The sequence below is a fragment of the Perca fluviatilis genome, chromosome 8 (assembly GCF_010015445.1).
Source record: "Perca fluviatilis chromosome 8, GENO_Pfluv_1.0, whole genome shotgun sequence".
In the NCBI taxonomy this organism is placed as follows: domain Eukaryota; kingdom Metazoa; phylum Chordata; class Actinopteri; order Perciformes; family Percidae; genus Perca; species Perca fluviatilis.
The window spans coordinates 5,565,352-5,593,049 of NC_053119.1; the positions used below are offsets into that span (position 1 = coordinate 5,565,352).

At 42.6% G+C, this 27,698-nt stretch overlaps 1 protein-coding gene across 1 annotated transcript in view; it reads left to right on the top strand.

Annotated features, from left to right (window-relative positions):
- The window catches only part of ankrd27 (ankyrin repeat domain 27 (VPS9 domain)), a 74,184-nt gene that overhangs the window by 13,493 nt on the left and 32,993 nt on the right, over window positions 1-27,698 (top strand). The window contains exons 4-12 of the mRNA XM_039808138.1: window positions 3,039-3,347; window positions 4,053-4,112; window positions 10,370-10,423; window positions 14,974-15,039; window positions 16,359-16,435; window positions 16,983-17,104; window positions 19,904-19,982; window positions 24,437-24,569; window positions 25,358-25,450. Coding sequence (XP_039664072.1) covers window positions 3,039-3,347; window positions 4,053-4,112; window positions 10,370-10,423; window positions 14,974-15,039; window positions 16,359-16,435; window positions 16,983-17,104; window positions 19,904-19,982; window positions 24,437-24,569; window positions 25,358-25,450 — 993 coding nt within the window. The remainder of the gene's footprint in view (window positions 1-3,038; window positions 3,348-4,052; window positions 4,113-10,369; window positions 10,424-14,973; window positions 15,040-16,358; window positions 16,436-16,982; window positions 17,105-19,903; window positions 19,983-24,436; window positions 24,570-25,357; window positions 25,451-27,698) is intronic.

Genomic DNA, 27,698 nt, shown 5'->3' on the forward strand with positions numbered 1-27,698 from the left:
AAATGTTAGGCATCCAGTAGCTTAGACAACCATAACACAACAAACACACATGCACACACATATATATCTCACATACATAAAAATCACTAACCGAAATGTAAAGAGTACATATTACAAAGGTCTGGTATGGACTGACCATGTGATGCAATGACCATGAGAAGGTGCTATGGTAGAGTGTGTGCAATGATGGGGATATCTACGCAATGCGTATAAAAAATTAAGTTTGCAAAGGAAAAAAAGTTCTAAAAGACTAAAAAGACACGTAACGTGACGGAGCTACTGAAGAAGGCTGCCACTCTCGTCGGCGCCTGCGCACTCTTTGTTGCTGCGACTGTTTGTTGATGGGAACATGTCACCCAGGGCAACAGTGTCTTTATGGCTCTGAGGAAGTAGATGTATGTACGAGTTAATGTAGAGCGAGGCGGTCATTATAGCAAATCCAACCCCGACAGAGTGATGCAGGACTTGAATCAGCCTGAAGGGCTTGTGTTCGCTATAATGACCGGCTCACTCTACATTACCTCGCCCATTACACGGCTACCTTTCAAATAAATCAATAATTTGAGACAAAATTTGATTATAAAAATTATTTGTATTGATTTTTTTAAAACAATTGTATTGCTTCCGCTAGCTAAAATAGTCCGTTCCTTCTCTACGGTTGTAACATCGCGTTCATAGCAACGCAAACTCTGTACCCTACTTTGCGATATAATTCATGTTGAAGCCATAGTGCGTAGTTTCTGTCGCACCCATGAGGTAATGACGACAACACTGTCGGCGCGTCCACATGATTCAAGCCTTCCCGTGATCGCCCCCCCTCCTCCAAGTAGTTGCTAGTAGCCAAGGAGGACACGGAGGATAAGAAAACATGATGGACTCTTCAGAAGAGGTCATTATCTTCACTGGAGTTTCTGCGCGGGAAAGTTGCTGGACGACACAATCTTCTGAACATAGTCCCACTGAACGTGACATCACGACTTCGCGTAAACATAAATGCCGCTTTCTAAAGCCAAGTGGCGTGTTATCTGTACGCATTTTGAGCTATCTGCCGTATATGTCTCCGCTGTAAACAGCAGGGTTGGGTTTTAGGAAAAGAAGAAAGCGAAGGTTGGGTTTAGGAAACGCGACACGCGGGACACGATCCCCGGTCCCATGGGTGAAAGTCCTGTGTTGTTTTAACCCATCCTCCATCCCGACTTTCATTTTGGGCTTTCATACTACTCGCTACGGTGTAAATTGACACGCAATCGCAAGTTAATGTAAGTCAACGGAGGCCAAACGGCGTTGATAAACACGCTAAAAAGTGATTTTTTTTTTGCAAAAAAAATGGCATACGAATTGGGGTGTCATACATACGCCACTTCTTGAGATCAGTCTGTCATGCTGAGAAATCCAGAGAGAGTTGTGTGGAGCTGATCGTCTGGCCGTCTTGCCGTCTGGCTGATCACCAAGCCGATTATCGGCCATTGGACAGTCTGGCGAGGTCAGTCTGAGGGGCTGTCGGCGTTCATTTTGGCCGACCTGACGTGTTCAGTCGGCGGCAGGGCAGTCGGGACTCACCCGGAAATGATGAGTGGGATGAGCGTGACTAGAGCCTCTCAAAATCTGATGAAAATCTTTTAAACTGACCTTTTGTTGAGCTGAAATGAAGACAGATTCAGCAACTGCACGGCCTATTTCTCTCTTAAAACGTTCTCAGAAACACGTTTCGGTGAACTATTTTAGTCCAATATGTCAGTACATCAGTACAATACATAGTAGCGCAGCCTGTTGCTATGGAGACGTATTACGTCTCGTCTCTTCGGTGTGTTCTGGGGAACTTTTTGGACCAACTCGGGGAGACTGATCAGTCCGACTGGCTTTTCCGCCGAGGGTCGGCCGTCTGGTTGGTGTGTACCGGCTATTAATTAGCTTTGTAGCAACTCGTTTGGCTTGAATGTAACGGACGTTCATTAATATCAAAAAGTTAAGCGCTAAATCTTTAAGCTGAACGTTTCCGTTGATGGTGAAGTGAGACACGGTGAATGTTTCTGTCCTCATTCATCTCGTGTCCTTCTTGCCCAGGCGCTTCAGTTGACTCACCTAGAAACCCAATGTTGCGATGACTATTGTAACTATTGTCCCAACGGTGGACAATAGAAGACTGTTTGTAAAGATGTAGCGATAGGATCTTGCTCCACTTTTTCCCCCAGCTGATAATTTAACCAGATTTCTTTCTGTGAATGAATGGATGTCCTCCAGAGTGATCAGAACTGCAGCCATGGCAACGCTCTGTTATTCAGAATAAGCAGAGCGCAGAATGCCGTGATTGACCAATCAGAATCAAGTATTTAACCAAGCCCTGTAATAACAGGCTGTGATACGCACAATAATTAATGTCATGGGATTTGTTTCCAATCCCACAAATATTGAATATTGCCAGCCTGTCGGCTAATTTGTATTAAAACGTTTGGAACGGCCGATTGAAGCCTCGTGTTTCAGTGTCAGTTTTAGAAAAGTCACTTGATTTTGGAGCAGCCAAGAAGAGAGAGCATCATTGTTTTAATTAAGACTTTGACACTAGCTATTGGAGCCTTTTTGTAGATTTAGATTTATTGGATGTATTCATTATTATTTAGTAAATATATACTGTAGCAAACTACCCCCAAAGATCACAAAAGTAAACAAATAATGAAAGATATGTCTCTTTTGCACACTAAAACAATCTGTGGCATTATTTAACCCTTGTGTAAGGTGCTGTATTAACCCTTGTGTTGTCCTTCGGGTCACCGGGACCCGAAGGACAACACAAGGGTTAATACAGCACCATTTTGGTCAGCTTAAACTGTGTTTTAAATGTGCTCTAGAAATAAACTTTACTTACTTACTTTACAAGATACAGGGTTTAGAGAGCAATTCTCAACAAAGCCCTCTCCTGTCAGAAGATCTGTTCTGTGTTTATATATGACGATAATCCTGATTTAGGTACGTTATCTTTTGTAATGAATAACTCTACCGTAGCTGCTTACCGGAGGCGTCTGTCTCGTCGTGTGTTTCAGGAGGTCAGGATCCAGGACAGGCAGGTCCTGCTGGGGTCCGGCTTCCCGGCTCCGGCGTCGGTCCCCATCCTGTTTGAGGAAACCTTCTACAACGACCGGGAGCAGAGCTACAGCATCCTGTGCATCTCCAGGCCCGTGGAGATGGAGCCGAGTCCGGCGGAGGTCAGCCTGCCGCCCCCGTACTGCCTGAAGAGCGTGGAGGACGTCAGGGAGTTCCTGGGCCGCCACGCCCAGAAACTGGACAAATTCATCCAGGGCTTCTGTCAGGCCTTCAAAGAGACCGAGAGGAAGGGACTCCGACACCACATAGTAGGACCAACTCGCTTTCCTCTTTATCCTGTTCCTTATAAGACGACCCTGATTATTAGATGGTCGTTGAGGCGCCGTCTAAAACTCTGCCATTTCTACCAGCGGTTTGTAACATTAAAATAAAATGGATTATGGATGATTTTATTTCTATAGTTTGTAGCTGACTTCACCAGCTGACTTCTCTATTGGCTGTTGAAACAGGTGATGATCCCTTACGTTCTAAAACCAGCCTCTGCGACTTGAACAGCTGAAAGTCTAGACCCCAAATATAAGACATATTATTTATATATATATATATATATATATATATATATATATATATATATATATATATATATATATATATATATATATATATATATATATATATATATATATATAGATATATATATAGATATATATATATATATATATATAGATTATATATATATATTGATCTATATTATATATAGATCTATATATAATTATATATATATATCTATATATATATATATATATATATATATATATATATATATATATATATATATATATAGATAGATAGATAGATAGATAGATCACACTTTTTCAGACGTATTTCCAGGGAAAAAAAATCGTATATTCGGACCGCTACGCTCAATGTAACCCGAAGAATAATTCAAGGTAACTTTTATAAGATGACAGCACTGTACTGACAGCCCTCCTGTCCTCTCTCTCTCCACTCAGGACTCGGTGAACGGTCTTTACACTAAATGTCTTCAGTGTCTGCTGAGAGACTCTCGTCTGGTGAGTAGAACCCAACCTCCAACTCATGGAGATACCGGGGAGGTGTTGGGGTTAGAGATGTATACTTTGAAACCCATATTTCTACACTGAATATGACATAATATGCATGAGACGTGCTTTGTTAAGGGAGGGAGCAGCCGAGGCAGCGGGTCTCAGTGTCCAGTAAGAGTAGCCGCTAAAAAAAACAGCTCCGGCAAATTAACACTACAAATGCTTCACAATCAAATTCCCCTGTTACTGTGTTATTTAAGACCTTTTATTGTGAAGCAGCAAAATCAGGAAATGTTGGCGTTTCATTAGTCTGGATCAACAGAAGTGCTTTTTCAGGATAAAGCCTGGCTTCTGGCGCATGGCTTGCTGTTCCCAAAATTCCCTTTGCTACATGAAACAACAACAACCTTCGAGCTAGCAAGCTACACGCTGAAAATGGCAAGTTCTGAAGAACATTTGGATGGTGCAACAAGTCAGGCCTGCTTGGTTCTTTTGGGGAATGGTTGTTAAAGAGCTCATATTATGCTCATTTTCAGGTTCATAATTGTATTCAGAGGTTGTACCAGAATAGGTTTACATGGTTTAATTAACATATTTTTGTTGTACTGCACATTGCTGCAGCTCCTCTTTTCACCCTGTGTGTTGAGCTCTCTGTTTTAGCTACAGAGTGAGACATCTCACTTCTGTTCCATCTTTGTTTGGAGACGCACATGTGCCGTACCTAGGTAAGGACTACTAGCCAGTCAGAAGCAGAGTATGAGGATGTGCCCTGACAGTACCTAGGTAAGGACTACTAGCCAGTCAGAAGCAGAGTATGAGGGCGTGCCCTGACAGTACCTAGGTAAGGACTACTAGCCAGTCAGAAGCAGAGTATGAGGGCGTGCCCTGACAGTACCTAGGTAAGGACTACTAGCCAGTCAGAAGCAGAGTATGAGGGCGTGCCACGCTAGCAGCTAGGCTAGCATTATAACGTGTGTTCCAAAGTGACCATGTTTGTCTCTGAAGTAAAGGCTGGACTACAATAGAGCTGTTTAGAGCAGTTGGTGAACAGTGTTTTCTGTTGGAGATGGTAAGTCCCTTTGGGGGGGGACTTTGGGCTTTTTCACTTTGTAAACCTATAACATGCACAAAAAAGATATATTACACAATAAAGCAAAGGGGAAAAGCCAAAAAGCATAATATGAGCACTTTAAAGATTTTCTTTAAAAAAAAAAAAAAAAGACATTATTTACCAGTCCTTCCATAAAAATGCAGAGTTTTGTTGTGATTGGCAAAGCCCGCATATTTTGCGCGAAAATCGGCAATTTATGCGGCGAAAGAAAAAATGCAGCCCCCGCAATAATATGCGGACTTTGACTGATTATGCATTGAATTATTTGCGTTTTTCTGGAGGGACTGATTTACATAATACAGTGCCTTGCGAAAGTATTCGGCCCCCTTGAACGTTTCGACCTTTTGCCACATTTCAGGCCTCAAACATAAAGATATAAAACTGTAATTTTTTGTGAAGTATCAACAACAAGTGGGTCCCAATTATGAAGTGGAACGAAATTCATTGGCTATTTCAAACTTTTTTAACAAATAAAAAACTGAAAAAGTGGGCGTGCAAAATTATTCAGCCCCTTTACTTTCAGTGCAGCAAACTCTCTCCAGAAGTTCAGTGAGGATCTCTGAATGATCCAATGTTGACCTAAATGACTAATGATGATAAATAGAATCCAGCTGTGTGTAATCAAGTCTCCGTATAAATGCACCTGCTCTGTGATAGTCTCAGAGGTCCGTGTAAAGCGCAGAGAGCATCATGAAGAACAAGGAACACACCAGGCAGGTCCGAGATACTGTTGTGGAGAAGTTTAAAGCCGGATTTGGATACAAAAAGATTTCCCAAGCTTTAAACATCCCAAGGAGCACTGTGCAAGCGATAATATTGAAATGGAAGGAGTATCAGACCACTGCAAATCTACGAAGACCCGGCCGTCCCTCTAAACTTTCAGCTCATACAATGAGAAGACTGATCAGAGATGCAGCCAAGAGGCCCATGATCACTCTGGATGAACTGCAGAGATCTACAGCTGAGGTGGGAGACTCTGTCCATAGGACAACAATCAGTCGTATACTGCACAAATCTGGCTTTTATGGAAGAGTGGCAAGAAGAAAGCCATTTCTTAAAGATATCCATAAAAAGTGTCGTTTAAAGTTTGCCAAAAGCCACCTGGGAGACACACCAAACATGTGGAAGAAGGTGCTGTGGTCAGATGAAACCAAAATCAAACCTTTTGGCAACAATGCAAAACGTTATGTTTCGACGAAGCAACACAGCTCATCACCCTGAACACACCATCCCCACTGTCAAACATGGTGGTGGCAGCATCATGGTTTGGGCCTGCTTTTCTTCAGCAGGGACAGGGAAGATGGTTAAAATTGATGGGAAGATGGATGGAGCCAAATACAGGACCCCTCGGAAGAAAACCTGATGGAGTCTGCAAAAGACCTGAGACTGGGACGGAGATTTGTCTACCAACAAGACAATGATCCAAAACATAAAGCAAAATCTACAATGGAATGGTTCACAAATAAACATATCCAGGTGTTAGAATGGCCAAGTCAAAGTCCAGACCTGAATCCAAATTCAGAATCTGTGGAAAGAACTGAAAACTGCTGTTCACAAACGCCTCCATCCAACCTCACTGAGCTCGAGCTGTTTTGCAAGGAGGGAATGGGCAAAAATGTCAGTCTCCGATGTGCAAAACTGATAGAGACATACCCCACGACTTACAGCTGTAATCGCAGCAAAAGGTGGCGCTACAAAGTATTAACTTAAGGGGGCTGAATAATTTTGCACGCCCAATATTTCAGTTTTTTATTTGTTTAAAAGGTTTGAAATATCCAATAAATTTCGTTCCACTTCATGATTGTGTCCCACTTGTTGTTGATTCTTCACAAAAAATTACAGTTTTATATCTTTATGTTTGAGGCCTTAAATGTGGCAAAAGGTCGAAAAGTTCAAGGGGGCCGAATACTTTCGCAAGGCACTGTAACTGGGAACCGATTGGTGGGATTGCTGTGGACGAAGTATCCACGGCGATACACTGGTAAGAGCCATTGAGGTTTAACCATGTATCAGCTAATTTAAATAGCTCACGTTACTGTATTGTGTCAACTGTTAACTTCGTTTAATATTGTACGATACAACTTTATTGTCAGCCAAGGCTGAAATTATTTTTGCTTCCCAGTTTGTACGTGGCATTTTCTTTTGCTGGGTGCGAATGTTCCACCAAAACAAGTTCCTTCCTGAGACTATTTAGCAGAGCCACAGTCGCTGCATCTGGAGCTTAGCACAGCCCAAGGCGATGGTGATTCATTTAAAAAAAAATGCACACTACCCCGAGCGTATTTATTCTCCTATCCCAGAATGCATCTGTGGCGTAGCCGAACCTTACTCCACAGCGCTGTGGAGATAGAGCTGGCAATGTGCGACTAGGACTTCAACAGTAAAATGAAGCAGATATCCGAAAGTACAAACAGAGGCGCAGGAGAGATCCTCGTTATGCAGAAAGGTCCTGGTTCCCCTTGCTCTCGCTGAGCGCCTTGTGGCGGGGAAATGACCTACTGACGTTTGATAAAACTGTCCGCATGCTGCCCACGCGCTGTCCACACCTCGCTGGCATCCAAACTCAAAGCGACCCTTGGGATGTGGTCTGGCTGATCAGATCCCAACATGAGTAAGCATAAAACACACATAAATATACATATATACTACAAAGATGGGGTGGAAATGTATAACAAGATTTAAATGGAAACAAATTAAAACCCATGAAATCAGATAAAACCAGAAAAAAAGAAAAGAAAAACTTGTTAAACACAATACATCGCATTGAAAAGACAAGTTTAACCACCGCCATAAAAGTTGCAAATACAGTGCTGCTCTACCTACCTAGAGATTGGCATGGGGTACTTTCCATAAAATCATCTCTCAATGCAAATCAAACCAGCTATTAGGCGAACGGAAATAAAACCATGACAATCTGTAGGTATGGTGAAGGGTATGTGATGATGTGGGGGTATGGTGAAGGGTATGTGATGATGGGGGGGTATGGTGAAGGGTATGTGATGATGTGGGGGGGGGCTATTTTAATTCCAAAGGCCAAGGGAACTTTATCAGGATGCATAGTATCCTGGATCCATGAAATAACTGGCCTTTCAAAATAAATATCTGCCTGCCTCTATGGGAATTTAACATAGGGGTGGACTTACTTATGCCCCGTGTATTTTAAGGAAGAACATTTATTTATTTACGATAAATTATTCATTCACAAAGAAAGTTGGTGTCCTTAAAGGTTGGATTTTTCCAATTTTTTTTAATTAAGGCATTAAGATCAATTCCCAAAAGATGATTTTTTTTTTTATTCCTCTTTTTAGTCAACTTTAGCACGGGTTCCTAAACTCATGAGGAGCACTGTAAACGTTTGAATACATTTTTGCAGGAAAGTTTTGTTCCCCCATCACTTCCATTTATAAGCACATTAGTGTTTGTTCATCACAGGACGTCCCAAATTGAAGTTAATAACTTGTCAGACAGTCAGTGATGCCACGTAACGCGTTACTCTAATCTGACCGCTTTTTTCAGTAACAAGTAATCTAACGCGTTACTATTTCCAAACCAGTAATCGGATTAAAGTTACTTATCCAAGTCACTGTGCGTTACTATTTTTGTCATTTTCCTTAGTAAAAATATATATTTTTGCTTTTTTCTTGCGTCTCGGGGAGTGAAGTCACGTATGCGGCAAGTCACGTTTTCAGCATGAGGAAAGGTCACGTTTAACAGGCAGCGACACAAACGTAAACAACAATGGAGGGAGGAGAGAGATGTGCGCTTTCTGTTTCTAGCTGGAAATACAGTCACTATTTTGAGTTTGTGTCAGCTAAAGACGGCAGTATTAAGGTTCGTTGTACACTCTGTGCTGGTGGCAACAAAGTGCTATCTAGCTACAAAAACACTACGTCACATTTGAAGAAACATTTGGAGTCGCAGCATCCCTACTACTGACAGCGCCGAGCTGCCTCACAGTAAACCGGTTGTCATTTTTATGTTGAGGCTGTAGGGGTGTTGTCTGCAGTTGCTGAATGTAACTAATAAAGTAACTTGTAATCTAACTTCGTTACTTTTATAATCAAGTAATCTGTAAAGTAACTAAATTACTTTTTAATCAAGTAATCTGTAAAGTAACTAAGTTACTTTTTCAAAGTAACTGTGGCAACACTTCAGACAGTTGGCCATCATAATGTCACAACCTGTTCTGTGAGTTATTAAATTTGTCCCACTTTACAGCTGATATTATTCACACTTTGTTGACTGTTTGAGGACAACTTACTGCTGAAGAAAAAAATGCCAGTTTAGAGTTGCGTGCGTCGTTAGTTTTGGTCTCTGTGAGTCTTTGTTTAAGGAGGAGGAGCAGTGTGAGTGTGCCCTTCAGGTTGTGTACAGCACTGGTTCTCAAGCTGTTTTCAATAATGTTCCCCCTTTGAACAGTTTTTTTAAGCCATGTACCCCCTAACCAGCGTGAATAATTTTTGGTAGAAAAGTCTCTATAAAGAGGAACAATACAGCGATGTCAGCCTTGGACCTGGAAAACATTTAAATGCTGATGGAAAAAGGAGACAAAAAGTATATATATATATTTTTTTAAACCCGACAAAACCTGGAAAAAGACAGTAGAAATAAGGAAGTGAGGCAAGAATCGGTCGAAAATAGTAATAAAAACTTAGTAGAAAGAAGGAAGTCAACACTAGAGGGACAAAAGTGACAAAAAATTCGAATAAGTGACAAACTTAAAAAATAAAAATGACAAAAACTGAAAAAAGTAAGGAAGAAAAGCAAGAATAGGTCAAAACAAACGACAACACCTTCAAGAAAAGGTGACAAACTTCCAAAACAGCGAGGAAAAACTAGACCGCAGAAGTAACTACAGGCTTGGAACTGAAAAACATTTTGCCAAAAAGACACTGCTCCAGAGTAAGCGGTGTCCTCTGAATGCCCTGACCCCTCAGCTGTGGCACGGACATGTAGGTCAGTGATGACGCCACAGGACACGAGAACGTCTTGTTAAGCCTTCTCTGGACTCTAATACGATCTGCCGCGTCTCTCCCTCGTCTCGACGTTCGGCCTAATCTCGGTAACGGGATGAGTTGCATCACATCCTGAACGCTAACGAATGAATTGCTCTGCATTTACTGCTCTGGTGAATGTGTGTTTTCTGTTCCTACAGAAACTTCTGGCGAAGCAGGAGCTTCAGATGACTCTTCTCAAACAGGCGGTCGAGGTAACTTCCCTCAGAGTTATTACACACATCCACTTCACCCGCTCTAGTTTCAGGAAATGGGTTCAAGTCCAAAGAGGTTTCTTTCTGAGGCTACATTTACATTGCTATGTTATGGTTTGAAAACAAATATCTTTTGCTACGTTAACACCGTTAAAGGTCCCGTGACACGGTGCTCTTTGGATGCTTTTATATAGGCCTCAGTGGTCCCCTAATACTAATACTGTGACCTCCATAAGGAGAAGATTCCAGATCGGCCCATCTGAGCTTTCATTTTCTCAAAGGCAGAGCAGGATACCCAGGGCTTGGTTTACACCTATCACCATTTCTAGCCACTGGGGGACCATAGGCAGGCTGGGGGGACTCATATTAATGCTAAAAAAACCTCATAAAGTGACATTTTCATGCCATGGGACCTTTTTTAAAGGTCAATTCTGGCGCAAAATGAACCTAGGGGTTAATAACACATGTGTACCGAGTCGACCGTTGTCTGGGATTTGTTTTCATGCTAATCGAATGTGTATTTAGCTTGGAACAAGCTAGCGCGAACCAGTGATTAGCTGCTAACGCTAGCTTTCGGGCAGAGGGTAAATCTCTATTTCTACACCACTAAAAAGGCTCAAAATAGCACCACACTTACACGGTAGCATAATGAAGGTCCCTACATGTAAACCGAAGCATTGAGAACTTTGTAAGTGTACACACAGTTTATTAAAAAGATAGTTTAGAAAGACAGTACCGTTCATGTTTACATGCGGGCGCCATCTCGGGAAAACAGTCATGAGCACTCGAACCACGAACGCTGTGTGAACCGTAGAATGAAGACATCTCCCAGACAACCATTGACTCGGTACACCTGTGTTATTAACCCCTAGGTTCATTTTGAGCCGGAATTGTCCTTTAAGCATTCCCCCTGCTCTGGCGTTTCCCCCTCTCGTTCCCCCTGCTCTGGCGTTTCCCCCTCTCGTTCCCCCTGCTCTGGCGTTTCCCCAGAGCAGTCTCAATTTCGAAAAAACTGAGACGTTTGCCAACACCGACACTGACGCCAACGTTTCTCCGCCTGATTGGGTCAGGACGTCTCGTTATCTGAGACTAAGCCACTAACGTTACCATGGCAACTACCAGCAGCGGGCGGAGTATACACGGCGCCTCCTGTTTATGCCCAGTATACGAGAATGTTGAGATATTTTTATTTAGATTTAAAGATGAGTTCTTCTGCTAAAAACACTTGTGTGTGCACGGAGATCGCTTTTGGCTCAAAACTCTGCTTATAAAACTAAATGTAGCCGTGTAAATGTAGCCTGAAGCACATTTCATCAGACTTGATAAGGGAATATTGTGCACATTCTTACTCTGCATCACAATTGATTTACGATACTTAATGTTTCGGCCCCTTTCATCCCTGGTCAAGAGTATATATCTCCTAAATGGCTCCTAAATGGTAGAATGAGCTCCCCATTCAGGACAGCTGAAAGCCTACACATCTTCTGACTGCACCTTGGATGATAAAAACTAAAAACTAAATAAAACGTATAGTTGTACTTTCATATGGCTCTTTGTAGTTTGGATTATTTAAAGGAATATGCCACCGTTTGTTGAAATAGTTCTTATCACGGTCTACCCTGGCTGTAGATAGGTGGGCCAATGCATTTTTTGTCTCAGTGCAAGTAATTAGGTTCTTTTTTTTGTTTTTTGTTGGCTCACTTTTACTCACGACATGCTAACCGGCAACATAGGCTTCCATTCACTACGCTAAGCTAACTAGCCGCGGCGCTGCCGGTGTTGCACCGGACTAAAACGATGCATGCACAAAAAATGCGTTGGCCCACCTATCTACAGCTAGGGGAGACCGTGATAAGCCCTATTTCAACAAACGGTGGCGTATCCCTTTAAAGCTAATGTACTTTCACTTGAAAGCACTTAATTGGAAGTCGCTTTGGATAAAGGTGTCCGCTAAATGACAAGTACTGTAATGTGATTTTACAACCATGCTTAAATGGGCTTTAAGTGTCTTTCAGCTCCACCATTCACAGACGAATCAATTCTTAAAGTGATGGTTCGGAGTAATTCACCCTAGGGTCCTTTGCACCACGACCTTGAGCCAAACACCCCCCAAAAGCTTTTTTCACCTGGGTCTAACATTGGGAGAGTTAGCGTAGAGTAGCGTTAGCCGCTGAATAGCTTAGCGCGGGGCTAATGGACCCACGTTTGTATCTCTTAAATGACTAATAATGCCCGAAATGATACCAAAGGTCTACACTAGTACAAATAGGTTATGCTCTCATAAAACGATGGATTGGAAAATTTGTAAGTACACCAGAAGTTTATGAACACCTTCCTGCTCTCTTCTGCTCTCTGCTGCTGCAGCTGCTACCTGCAGTTAGACTCACAGCAGCAACAACAACAGCAGAGAGCAGAAGCCAGCAGGCAAGTGTTATTTACATAAACTTCTGTTGTATCACTTTCAATCCATCGTTTTATGAGTACATAAAAATATGTAATACAGTGTAGACGTTGAATCATTCGGCAGTATAGTCATTTACCAGATACTAAACGTGGGTCCATTAGCCCCGCTATATTCAGCGACTAACGCTAACTATGCTAACTGAACAAGGTTAACTGGAAGGTGTTTGGCTTCGAGGTCGTCAATAAGACCTAGGTGAATTACTCCGAACCATCACTTTAAAACGTAGATTGAAAGTTACTTTTGGTAAAGGTTAGTTTTTGACGTTCCCGCTCGATTTGATGAAGCTAAAAAGACATTCAAACCATTCAAAATATAAAAACCCACCCTGAAGTTAACTGGCAGCCAGTGGAGGCTTTAATATTTGTATGTAGAGGTGTAAGCTTTGTGTCCAAAACAGACGAACCAGAGGGCTCTGTACTACGAATCAAGATCACCGTGCCCTGGATTTATTTCAGTTCCCCGGCTTCACCAAACTTAACAACCGCGGTCACGACAGTGGTCATCAGCTAGTTCAATCAACCCAGGGTTTCCCAATCTAGAGACGCATTCACATAAAACGGTGTTTGCTCAGCACGACCGATCGCAAACATCTACCAGAGCCGCATATTTTACATAAGAAGAGAAAACTATAATTCTGCAGAAATATGAAGAACACAGACGCGGTTTTACAGGCAAAACGCAATACAGTCGCTGCTTCCTAAAACAGGAAGGAAAGCTGGCAAAAAAAATAGCTGATGCTCAATATCAGTTCCCCATCAGTCAGGACCAAGATCTGACCATAATTACACTTGTGCTTTCCATAAACTGTTATTTCAGTTGCAACCCTGGCAGTGGGAAGTGATGCTGAGAGCAAATAAAATATATAAAAACATAATTCAAACCGATGTGTGGCACTGGCAACACACGGCTCAAGAAGCCGATATGTAATTACCTCAGCTGAAAATATGTATCTTTCATTAAAAATACCCATCAGGGAATGTTAACGGGGTTGTCGGTCTCTAAATGTTTTAACTTTTCTGAATGCACCTCTCTCTCTCTCTCTCTCTCTCTCTCTTGCTCTCTGTCTCTCTCTCGCTCTCTGTCTCTCTCTCTCTCTCTCTGTCTCTCTCTCTCTCTCTCTCTCTCTCTCTCTCTCGCTCTCTGTCTCTCTCTGTCTCGCTCTCTCGCTCTCTGTCTCTCTCTCGCTCTCTGTCTCTCTCTCTCTCTCTCTCTCTCTCTCGCTCTCTCGATCTCTGTCTCTCTCTCTCTGTCTCTCTCTCTGTCTCTCTCTCTCTCTCTCGCTCTCTGTCTCTCTCTCTCTCTCTCTCTCTCTCTCGCTCTCTCGATCTCTGTCTCTCTCTCTCTGTCTCTCTCTCTCTCTCTCTCTCTCTCTGTCTCTCTCTCTCTCTCTCGCTCTCTGTCTCTCTCTCTCTGGCTCTCTGCTCTCTCTCTCTCTCTCTCTCTGTCTCTCTCTCTCTCGCTCTCTGTCTCTCTCTCTCTCTGTCTCTCTCGCTCTCTGTCTCTCTCGCTCTCTGTCTCTCTCTCTCTCTCTCTCTGTCTCTCTCGCTCTCTGTCTCTCTCGCTCTCTGTCTCTCTCGCTCTCTGTCTCTCTCTCTCTCTCTCCGCACACCGAGTCTTCTAAGAACGGTGATGCCGTTACCAATCGAGTATTGATTGGTCAGTAGGCGGTGCTTTTACACCGGTTAGTCTCTAATCTCCAATTTAACCTGCTTAGGTTTTCATCATAAGTTACCACGGCGATTTAACCCGGTAACAAGTGATCCACCGTTATGATACCCAAAACCCTGGGTTGAACCTGAAGTGACCTCGTTAACGCCAAATCTTGCTTTGTAGTACAGGCCTCTGGTGCTTGAATTCATATTTTAGCGGTTTTATATCCTTCCTCTTTCTTCGTGGTCTTATATAAGCCTCTCTCTTATATATATATATATATATATATATATATATAAACATCCCCTTGAAATTAATAATTCAGTTGGGTTCTTTGTTCTGACTTTTGCTAATAAAACCGATGCCGGTGCTGTGATTGCAACTTTTCTTTCTCTCAGCTGTTGTGTTAACTGAAATGTTTTTCTTCTTATCCCAGATGTACGTTCATCATGGTATCCATGACTTAATTTTTAACTTTGTGGGAACGCTTGAAGCCAGCCAGGTATGTTTGCGATCTCACTGCTCTACCACACTGACCGTATACTTACTTATTAAATATCTTATACATACACATCTTCTCTCCTCTTGTAGTGTCTTTCCATACAGATAGTTTTGGCTCAATGTGTCCAGGTTTTGAGATTTCTCCCTCTGCCCTTTTACAATGGAGAATTCAGAGTTTTATTTGCGGAGCTCACAGCTTTGAAAATTACTTTACTTAATTTTTTCTTTTTTTAACACTTAAGCAACTTTAATTTCCAGAAACATTGTCGTGGTTCCTCTGGACACTTAACAGTTTTGTTGGAGCTGCTTTCTACTAAAGGATATCGTACGTTTTCTTATTTTCTGTGTGTGTGATTTGAAAATAAGAAAAACTGGATGCTGATGTGTATGTATGATCGGGGATCGACCGATACTGTTTTTTATAGACAGACAGACAGACAGACAGACAGATAGACAGACAGACAGACAGACAGACAGACAGACAGACAGACAGACAGACAGACAGACAGATACATATACATACATACATACATACTTTATTGATCCCCAAGGGGAAATTCAAGGTCCCAGTAGCTTAATGACATCACACACAACATACACATACATCATAAACAGGATGATAAAATGACAAATCCACATGAATAATATGGACCATAAAAGAAAAGATATTAAATAAGAAATCCAAAAAGCCACATGAACGTACTAAGTGATGTATAAGCATGAGAGGCTTGCAGTGACAGGGCAGGGACTGACCCTGTGATTCAGTCTGCATGGTAAGGTGCTCTATGAGAGGGGGTGTGTCATGGTGGTATAGTGCAAATAAGTCCAATAGTGCACGGATAAAGTCTAGAGACGAGTTATTGCCAGCATTTGTAATGAATGAAACCGATGACCCATATTTGGAACCAATATGCATTTTACATTTACAGTGAAAATGAAAATCTTTAAGTCAAAATAAAGATTTTGTAATGTTACAAAGTCCATCACAAAACTTAGTTTAAATGCTTTAAGCAAGTATTTAGTCAAGTAGAAACTTCCAACGTGATACCCAGTAAGAGAGAGTCAGATATCGTTGGGTTCGACTCCGACCTGCGGCCCTTTGCTGCATGTCATTCCCCCCTCTCGCTCCCCTTTCATGTCTTCGTCTAAAATGCCCGAAAAAATCATCTTATGAAACAAACGAACAAAAACCGGCCTGATAACTGGCCAGGGCCTCTATATAAATATATATCGTCGATCCCTAGTACTCGGGGAGTGTTTTCATGCGGATGTAATATGTCGCAGAGCGGCTCTCATGTCTGCTCTGCTTCTCGTCAACAGGACGCCGCCTTCAACAAAACCAGCAGGAGTCTGCAGGAGCTGCAGCAGAAAGAGCTGGGAGTCAAACCGGAGTTCAGGTCTGTTCAACATGTTGCAGCACCTGATAGTCCGTGCATATGATAGGCGGTTTATATCCAATCCATGTCTATCTCGGTTTCTCAAAGACCAAGGTGATGCCTTTAAATGTTTTAGCTTTTTTAAAGTCCAAAACACAAAGATATTAAGGTTTATAATATAAAACAGAAATGATGATATGAATGATATAAAAGTGCCAGAAACTATTCTATTTGAGAGGCTAAAAACATATTTTTTGCCATTTTTGCATCATATTTTTCTTTATTGGTATCGTAATGGACCTACTGATAGTTGCAGCTCTAATTTGATGTGACCGAAGTATGGAATTATACCTTGTGATAATATACTGTTGTTTCTCAGTGACATGTTTAACTCTCCTCAAACTGTTCTGCTGACTGTAAGAACCTTTTCAGAAGTTTCAGAAAGGAGTTTATTGCCACAGTAGTTTCCCTACGTGGAATTTGGGTTAGTTTGATTTCCTACGGGACAATAAAAGTTGATCTTATTATATCTTATGTTGTGCTCCTCCTGTTGTTGTGTTTTCTGCAGTATAAACTTGTCTCGGGCAAAGAGAGAGCTGAGTCAGCTCAACCAGCAGACCTCCCCGCTCCTCAAACTGCTCTGCCTGCGCCGAGTCGCCCTGACCGCCACCCAGACCCCCAGAGGCACCGGTATGCCCCGTCGGGGTCTTTGTTTTTTTTTTTTAAATGCTGCCCCCTCCTAGTCGAATAGTCGACTAATCCAGCGATCTTCAACAGGGGAGTCAGGAGTCAATGCAGGGGGGGGCCTCCAAATTATTGTTAATTCTTGAAAGTTTTTTTCAAAATTAAAAATATTCAGATTTCCATTCGTTGGATCTAAAGAGTCCAAATCAGGAAAAACAGCTGCAGACCAACAGTACCCAGACGTGGGTGGTCAGAAGTGTCCACGTACTTCTGGTAGTTTAGTGTAGCACCTCCCTAAACTACATCCATGAACATCTCTTCACATTACCCATTTTTATTTATAATAAACTAGGGATGCTATTTCAGATTTTATTTTTTTTTCCTCTGACCGATAGCCAACCCTTGTTAACCATCATAACTGTTGACAGACGAGCAGCCAACTGAGTCCCAGTTCACCTGTCTGGGGGGGGAGTTAGTTGTTGCGTGCTTTGTTGTAATCGGTTGTTTTGGTCTCAGTCGAATAAGATTTCTTAAGACGGTTAGTCATTTTTTTATTGCTTTTTCATGCTGAATGACTTATTTCCAAGAAACCTATGAACACATCGTTGGTAAACACAAGGTTTGAAGTGGTGGTTTTTCATGATTCTTTGTGGAGAAACTCAGCTTTACAGATCTGTCGATGAAATGAACTAATTGATTGGCCGACAAAATCATGTGAGTGTTAGTCGAGGACAGCTCGTGTGGGTGTGTGTGAATATATCTGTTTATTAAATATCCAGTTCTTCAGTTTTCTGATTTCCGTCTCTAGATCAAAAGGGTTACCGCTCATGATGTTTGCTGATAAAAGTTAAAATGAATGAATCTGAAGAGTGGAACTTAATTTTTACTGCAATTCAACACTTCTACCAGTCAATTCAATTCAGTTTTATTTAGAGTATCAAATCATAACAAGAGTTATCTCAAGACACTTTACAGATAGAATGTCTAGACCACACTCTATAATTTACAAATGTTTCAGTAATTCCCCCAAGAGCAAGCATTTAGTGCAACAGTGGCGAGGAAAAACTCCCTTTTAGGAAGAAACCTTGGACAGACCAAGGCTCTTGGTAGGCGGTGTCTGACTGTGCCGGTTGGGGGGGTGATGAACAGCGGCAATAATAGTCACAATAAAGACAATGGAACAGTGACTAGAAATAATAGTAGTTGTAGTAGTTCATGGTGTAGCAGGGTACTGCAGGGCATAGCAGGACGTAGCAGGACGTAGCAGGGCACTGCAGGGCATAGCAGGACGTAGCAGGACGTAGGAGGACGTAGCAGGGCACTGCAGGGCGTAGCAGGATGTAGCAGGACGTAGGAGGACGTAGCAGGGCACTGCAGGGCATAGCAGGACGTAGCAGGACGTAGGAGGACGTAGCAGGGCACTGCAGGGCGTAGCAGGATGTAGCAGGACGTAGCAGGGCACTGCGGGGCGTAGCAGGCCATAGCAGGACATAGCAGGACGTTGCAGAACGTAGCAGGGCACTGCAGAGCGTAGCATGGTGTAGCAGGGCATAGCAGGGCGCGGAGCAGGACCACGGCAACAGCTGCAACCATGATTTATGTACCACCCTAATCCAAGGAAAACTGCTGGGCGAAAAAACATAAGGACTCTGGGGAATAAGAGCTAAGTTAGTAACAAGCATTTCTGGGACATGGATGCACACAGATGGAAAGAGAGAGGAGCTCAGTGTCTAAACTATAACAGCATAGACTATAACAGTCAGGAGATGCTGCACATTTATATGTTGATAACAATAAGTAGAAACGAGGGAAATTATGAACTCTGCTGTCATTTTAAAGAAAAGTGGTCATTTAAGTTACCCACAACATCACAACATTCTACACATGCGTTTCTTTACCTCCATTTCTATCTCCTGCTGTTGTTACACATTTATTTCTGATGATTATTGGAGAAGTGTGGCTACATCTACACTACAACGTTCTCATTTTTACACAGCTTTTTGAGACCAAAACGATCAATGTCCACACAAGAGTTTTAGCTCCAGTAGCAGAACTAATCTCCTTACATATTTACACGTCTGACAACACATATCGCATGACTTTTCACACACACTGGGCATGTGCGTGCCGATGTAAACAGGAAGCAGATGGTCTGACGTTGACTCTGCAGTTGAAAATCATGGATGTAGGAGTTGAAAACACAACAAAAAATACTTTGGAGAAAGAACAACAATGGTGAAAAGTAAGAGCAGAAATGTATTAGACTGACTGACTGGGTCCTCGTTTCCAAAGGTCTACATTTGTGCCCGTCCAGACTACAAAGCAACCCTGGAGTTTTAAAACCAGAACGGCAGTTGTGTGTCCAAATGTCTCCGTTTTAGGGGCTCGAAAACTCCTGAATAGTGTGGACACGAGGCGTAAAAGTAGCAAAAGTGATTTGTTTTTAAACTAAAAGGTAGTAGTGTGGATGTAGCCTTCTCTAGTCAGTCGGCCGGTCACCTCTGTGGACAGGCAGACTGAACTCTCCGTGATCGCTAAACATCCTTGTAATCCGATCAGCGTGTAGGACAGTACCTACTCTGTTAGCCTTTATTCTGTTTGTCCAGTTTGCTTTGGATATCTTATCTAATCGGCCCACAACAGCCCCCGCTGTCAGCCTGCAGAGTGGTACGATCCGCTTCTGATTAATGTTTGTGAAGCGGTCAATTTAGTCATTTTGGTTTGGACAAAGGGAGAGTGTCCTCATGTGTTTTACGTTTGTGTGTTTTCAGTGTTTCACCTAACTGAGTGTGTGTTTCTCTGCAGTCTGTATAGAAGCTGTGTGCGCGGACGACCTGCTCTCCGTCATCCTCTACCTGCTGGTGAAGACAGAAATCCCCAACTGGTGAGCAGGGACGGGGGCGGGGGTTCACTGTGACCTTTTGAATTTGTGCGTTGTCTGGAGGAAACAAAAAACGCTGCATAGCCCTTAAATTGCCTCCTCGAGTCCTCCTCTTGCCCCTCTCGGAGGAGAGAGGCAACGAGAAAATGTGTTTTAGAGGGATGAGACGTCCTTTCCTCTGAAGCGTTGCGTGAATACATCGGCTGTATGGGCGGAGTTATTAAATGTACTTAATTAATAAGTAAAAGTTAAAGTGCCCATATTATGAAAAAAACACTTTTTCTGGGATTTGGGGTGTTCTTTTGTGTCTCTGGTGCTTCCACACACATACAAACTTTGAAAAAAATCCATCCATGCTGTTCTGAGTGAGATACGGTTTCTGAACGTGTCCTGCTTTCAGTCTCCTGGTGAGCTGTTCAAAATCGGCCTCGGACTGTGACGTCACAGTCCGAAATGAGCTGGCTAACCACAACCGTTAGCTCGTAGCGTTAGCCGGCTAACGCTAGCATGCTACGTCGTTTTCAATAGCAAAGCACTGCTACAACACACACAAGTTCACCATAATCTACAAAAGAACTACTTCCATGTGCGCCCTCATTTAGAAGTCTCCCAGCTAATCCTGCCTTGTAACTGACCAAAGTTGGAGAAACAGGCTTTCTTTTACTGTCTCTAGAGTTAGCTAGCTGACATGATCTACATCTGAGCTACTGCGCATGTGCTAGTGTAATCAAAGATAATACAGAAGAAGAAAAGAGGTCTCACTCTGTAGCTAAAACAGAGACCAGGTGAAAAGAGGATCTGCAGCAGTGAGAGAGAGCTGTGCAGTACAACAACAATATGGTGTTTTTTGAAAATTAAACCATGTAAACCTATTCTGGTACAACCTTAAAATACAGTTATGAACCTGAAAATGAGCATAATATGGGCGCTTTAAAGTAAAAGAAAAAGAAAACATTGATTATGAACTTTATTGTGGCATACTTATAGTACAGAGAAAAACAGAGTTACATTTTTTTTGTAAGAAAGAATCTTTCACTCCCAACGTACGAAAACCTTTCCTGCTAGTAACGAAGATTCTTAGGGGAAATGTAGTAAAGTAAAAGTTATAATCTAAAGAAATATAAATAACCAAGTACAGATACGTGAAAATTCAACCTAAGTGCAGTAACAAAGTATTTGTACTCCCTTACTTTACAACAATGATCGGCTGTCACATATCACGGAAGTAAACCCAGATGTTTTTGCCGGATACACCACTGCACAACTCTCATAGGAATGAACGGGGCTCCGCCATTAACGTTGCATCCAGGGCTAATAATAAATCCATGGGTAAATCTTAAGTCTCTTATTGGATATCTCCTCGCCTGAACCGGAATCGTTATGGCCCTCCTTCGTGAAGGTCGTCTCAAAGCTCTTATTCCTGCCCCGAGGAGCTAGGATGGAGGATGGATCTCTGAGGAGCTATGAGCGAGGATATGTGAGAGAGCATCTTCCCTGAAAGCCATTGCTAACGCCGCCTTCACACTGGCAGTTGAAATCGCCTCCGATGCGGCTTCGAAACGACCGGATGTCATTAATTTCCCGTGGAGATTCGCAGGCCGCATGCGAATGGGCCCGAACGAGTGCGGTGCGAAAAGATCGTGTCAGTTGGTCATCCGGATGCGTTCAAAAAATGTTACTCTTGCGAAAGGCTACGGACGGTTCCAAGGGGGTAAGCTTTGCTTCAGAACTCGAACCTCCTATGGCGCCATTTTGTTGCTACAAAGGTATCACCTCCTGTTAGCATTCCACTGACCGCCATTTTTTTGTTACGTCACTTGACTGCGAATAACTTTACATCTGAAGCGTTTAAAGACTCTATTTGTCCGTTGTTTATTTCTAAAGAAACACGATGATGTATAAAAGGCTCCATTACCTTGTATCTCACGTTATGGCTCCGTAGCAGACGCTTTTATAACAATAGGCTAACGATTGGGTCATAACCACGAGACTTACTGTCACACAGTAGAGGAATTACCGTATAGTACAGGAGAAGCTCACAGGCAGTTTCGACTTACATTAGCTGTTTAGGTTTAATTGCTAATGTTAACTAGCATGTTAGTTAGCAATAATTAGCCTGTGCCTATGTTATCTCCTTACATATACCTACGCTCTCCGTCTCTGTAAGATTGGGAATGATTGAGATTTCTCTTGGCACAGCTACCAGAAGACTTCACACTTTTTTGTCAATTGTACAATTTACGTTGTCTCCGTTAGTTGGAGGCTGCGCAGTAAAGCAAGGGATCACCGGAAAAGTGCTTCTAATATCCTTCACTGGTCTCCGTCCAGAGCAAAGGGATCTATTGGTCCATTATTTATATGTATGTATGTGTATGTATGTATGTATGTATGTATGTATGTATGTATGTATGTATGTATGTGTCAATGGACGGTTCCTGTCCAACAATTCCAGCGGAAGTTAGCGTTGCTATGGTACTGATAAACAAACCTGCTAATGCTAATTGGTTAGCTAGCAACGGACATTTAACTATTGACATTATACCGCTATATCACATTGAACCGACGTGACATGTCATCGTCCTGGGCAACTTTTCTCCACGCAGCGGCCTTTCTATTTATATCTGTACAAGAGATGTCCGAGAGAATCTTACATTCAGACACTTATCAGTCCTTCTAGTCTCTCTTCCATTTTTGTGAGTCGCTTCCGAAGCTTTTCAACGGTGCAGTACGACGTCCGTTGGGGGCGTATTGCGTATTACGGAGCTGATTTCAACTGCCAGTGTGAAGGCGGCGTTAGTCCGCCCATACAACTGACTGAATTCACGCAACGCTTCAGAGGAAAGGACGTCTCATCCCTCTAAAACACATTTCCTCGTTTCCTCTCTCCTCGTATCATTTCCTCGTGTCTCTCACATGTTTCCTCGGTGGGACGTCCTAAGATGCAAGGGAAGGGAAGGAAACATGGATGCAATTTAAGGACCTGAAAAGAGCCCCGGAGTATGTAAACGTGCAGTAGTGTAATTCCACTTTGTCATCAGTCATGTGGAGGGAAGCTGAAAAAGGATGAAACCACAACAGCCATGATAGGAACTCTGTGAGGCTTGGTAGCATGATCATAAACCATAGTATTAAAAAGTTGACCTGATGATGACACAAAGGATCACTAAAGTTATTACAATTCATCACGAGGGGAACATGAATGTGTGAAGCACAAAATATGAACCTCGCGGTGCAGCTGAAAGGAAAAAGTCAGTAGGAGTCATTCAAAAATGGAATCTTAATCTAATAGTTGTTGAGATATTTCAGTCTGGAGCAAAGTGGTGGATCGCCATTCTCATCTGCTGAGTCATGCTGCAAACATGGCTCAAAGCCAGAATCACAATGAAGTTTGTGTTGTTCAATCTGGAGTGATAGTGTTGGGACCAAGTCATCTTTGCTCAAGTCCCAAGTCATTCTCAAGTCATTTGGTCCAAGTCTCAAGTCATTTTTTTGGGGTCAAGTCACAGGTCTTTAGTTAAAGGTACCGTATGTAGGATTGTGAAGATCCAGGACTTGAAAATTGAACAAATTTAACTGACAACTTCTCAGTCCCTCCCCCTTTCACACTAAAGCCCAAACGGTCTCCTAAGCCCCTCCCCCCACAAGGGAGAATGAATGCGTGTGCATGAGCAGTGATCGACACGCAATTAGACACCCCCCCCCTGGCCCTGATTGGTGCATCTAAACAGGGAGCGGTGGGTTTTTGCAAATCGCACTACAGGCTGTAGGTGGAGCCAGATTATTTTTTTTAAATGACCTGCTTCATGTAGTTCTACTGGAACATAGGGTCAGTTTCAGCAAATATGACAGAAAGTTAGTTTATAAGTCTTACCTACTGCAACTTTTTAAGGCAAGTCAATTCCCAAATCAAGTCCCTTTTTGTCATTTGACCGGTTTGTAAAAGAAGACGACGTAGGGGAGCTGCTACTCTGACACTGACATATCATTTTTTTTGTTTTTTGATTGTTGTAGTACGGCAGAGGTTGAGAGAGAAATGTGTTGTGGGTTTTTGGGGGGATGGATTGCTGAAAATTGTAATTGTAATAACATTACTAAAAACCTTGTTTAAAAAAGGTATTGGTAGCATCCAATCACACATCAAATACCGGGGAGCTTTTTGAGGAGTCCAAAAAATTGTGTTTATCTTCTTCCTACTCCTTTACGAACATGGAAATCCTTATTTGAGTCATTTACAATAATTTTGAAAGATATTTTTGTTGGTTTTCTTGCCCTTACCGAAATGCACATTTTCTTATTTATTGAGATTTCTCTTGGCACAGCTACCAGAAGACTTCACACTTTTTTGTCAATTGTACAATTTACGTTGTCTCCGTCAGTTGGAGGCTGCGCAGTAAAGACATGTTCAAAATAAACTCAAGTCATTTCATCGGTGAGTGACTTTGGTGTTTTGTCCTCAGGATGGCCAACCTGAGCTACATCAGGAACTTCTGCTTCAGCCACTCCAGTAAAGACGAGCTCAGCTACTGTCTGAGCACCTTCGAGGCTGCGGTGGAGTACATCAACCTGGGGAAGCTGCAGGACACGCACACTGTGAGTCACACACACACACACACGTAGTGCGTGGCACTATATCTGTGGGGACCCGTCATTGACATAATGCATTCCCTAGCCACCTTAACCATCACAACTAAATGCCTAACCTTAACCCTTACCCTAACCTTAACCATCACAACTAAATGCCTAACCTTAACCCTTACCCTAACCTTAACCATCACAACTAAATGCCTAACCTTAACCTTTACCCTAACCTTAACCATCACAACTAAATGCCTAACCTTAACCCTTACCCTCACCCTAACCATAACCTAATTCTATCCCTAATCCTAAAACCAAGTCTTAACCCTCAAACAGCCCTTTAAACTTGTGGGGTCCAGCATTTTGGCCCCACAAAGCTGTCCGGACCCCGCAAGTATACCGTCTTCCCGGTTATTGGACCCCACAAACGTAGTTAAACAAGAACGCACACACTTTCTCACACACACACACACACACACACACACACACACACACACACACACACACACACACTTTCACGCACGCACACACACACACTCACACAGAGGAACAGAGCTGTGGTTCCTTTCATCCCAGTTTGTTGTTTCCAGCGGTGGAAGAAGTATTTAGAATACCACTCTGTAAAAATACTCTGTTACAAGTAAAAGTCCTGCATTGAAAATGTTATTTAAGTAAAAGTATGCAAGTATCATCAGGGGAATGTACTTCAAGTATTAAAAGCAAAAAATTGTCAATGCAGAAAAATCTCTGAGCAGCATTCAATGTTAACCAAGCTGGTCATGTGTTTGTTTGTGTTGCCTCAGGGCTCGGGGGAGCTGAACGACAAGGCCTTGTTCAAAGAGAGGATGAGTCTGCTGACTCAGAGCACTGCCGCGCCCATCCACTGTCTGTTTGAGGTGAGCTCAGGGAAACTGAATCGCCGCTCTGCAGGACCAACAATGCCTCAGCAGTTTACCACACATTCACAAGTTGAGAAATAAAAAGAACACATGCAGATGCCAAACTCATCGTTAGGGCTGAATGTTGAGGTTGATTGTTCCTCTACGTGTTTCCTCCAAAAAAGGAGCAAGGATAAACCAATACTTAGACACTTGGATGATTTTTTTTTTTTAGGATTCTTTCTTTCTTTCGGCCTCTGTCAAAGTCGGGGATTTTATTTCACATACCTGCAAGCTCAGAAGGTCTGAAAAAGGTGACACATTTTTGTTTATTGCTAAGGCCACGGGATCAAAATTAAATGATTTATTGAAAGTGTAATAACAATAAATTATTTCACCAGTAAATTCCTGATAAACGACAAAAACAACCACTGGATGGGAAAAGGGTATTTTACAATAACTATGAATGCAGCACGAGGCTGGCGAGGCGAGTTTCAAGTGAACGCAACATCTACAAACTGTTGTTGGAATCCTCTCCAGTGAAATACAGACACACTTTTACACCGTTTAGCTGTCAGCATTTTAACTGTGTTTACTCCAGCTTCTAGCTAACGGTAGGCTAACGTTACCTGCTGTCGAGTTTAGTGTTAACTAGCTAACGGTAGGCTAACGTTACCTGCTGTCGAGTGTAGTGTTAACTAGCTAACGGTAGGCTAACGTTACCTGCTGTCGAGTGTAGTGTTAACTAGCTAATGGTAGGCTAACGTTACCTGCTGTCGAGTGTAGTGTTAACTAGCTAATGGTAGGCTAACGTTACCTGCTGTCGAGTGTAGTGTTAACTAGCTAATGGTAGGCTAACGTTACCTGCTGTCGAGTGTAGTGTTAACTAGCTAACGGTAGGCTAACGTTACCTGCTGTCGAGTTTAGTGTTAACTAGCTAATGATAGGCTAACGTTACCTGCTGTCGAATGTAGTGTTAACTAGCTAACGGTAGGCTAACATTACCTGCTGTTGAGTGTAGTGTTAACTAGCGTCCCTTGCGGCGATGTTTCAGTTCCCTCTAACGTCCGTTTTTGGAGCATCAGAGAGAAGCGCTGGCATTTAAGTGGCACCTAAATAAGGCACCAAAATCTGCGTTGCTATTTGGTCCGATAGATAACGGTCGTTAAGGCACCGGTGCCAAATAAAAACTCGTTGGATCTGCACGATTCACGTGGATGACATTTTCCCATTCAAAACGGTTAGTTTGCAGGTATGATTTCAGCTTCCATAGGTCTCTGACTAGTTTCCTGTTATATATATATTTTGATTGATATTGGCCAACAAAGTTGCATGACGTTATTTTCATTATTGATTAATCTGCCAATCATTTTTTCTATAAAACATTAGAAAACAGTAAAAAAACAAATCCAACCTTGTGTGAGTTATGGTCGTGCGGAGGCTCCACGCAGAGCTTTCGCCGTAGCCTGCGTAAGTGGCCTGAAGTTTATACTTGAGCGCTGGTGTGTGTGTGTGTGTGTGTGTGTGTGGGGAGTGTGTGGTAGAGCGAGGGAGAAGTGAGAGAGTGCTGGCTATTATATTCAGAGTGAGTAGCGACTCTAGAGTCAAAGTGAGAGGAACAAAGGGTCTCCCCCTGTTCTTTCTGACCAAGGTGGGAGATCTGGAGCAGGAGAAGTTAACCCTCTCCTTGATTTCATGTTGTTTATGGAAAAGGAGAACCAGGAAATGAGTCGGGGGGGAACGCAACGCTACCAAGCCACGGCCGAGCGACGTGCGTCGCCGCCACGTGTAGTTACATTTGAGAGGTGCACGTCAGGCTGCAGCGTAGGTCCGTGTCTCCACGTACCTACGTACGTAGCCACGGCGTAGATTTAAAGCAGAAGCATAACTTATGATTTACTGTCATTTTTAGATTGTTTGAAGGCTTTTATTGCCTTTTTAAAGGTCCAGTGTGTAACATTTTAGTCGTTCATTATCAAAATCTGTGTTGCCTGTTTCACAAACGTTTGTCCTTTTTCATGAATATTTACCTCCACCATCAATTCCAAGTATTCATATTGGCTTGACGCTCCATTTTCATGCTCAATCTTGAAATACGGTAGCCGGTAAGGGACATACAGGACACACTGCTCCACCTTTCGCGTTTTCGCTGTCGTGTGATTAACTCACCGGTGCTGCTAACGCTGCTAATGGGTATCGTAGCTTCCCGGGCCCGGCAAATTTGAAGAAGGAAACATGGAGGACCACACGCTGCATGAAAAGTGGG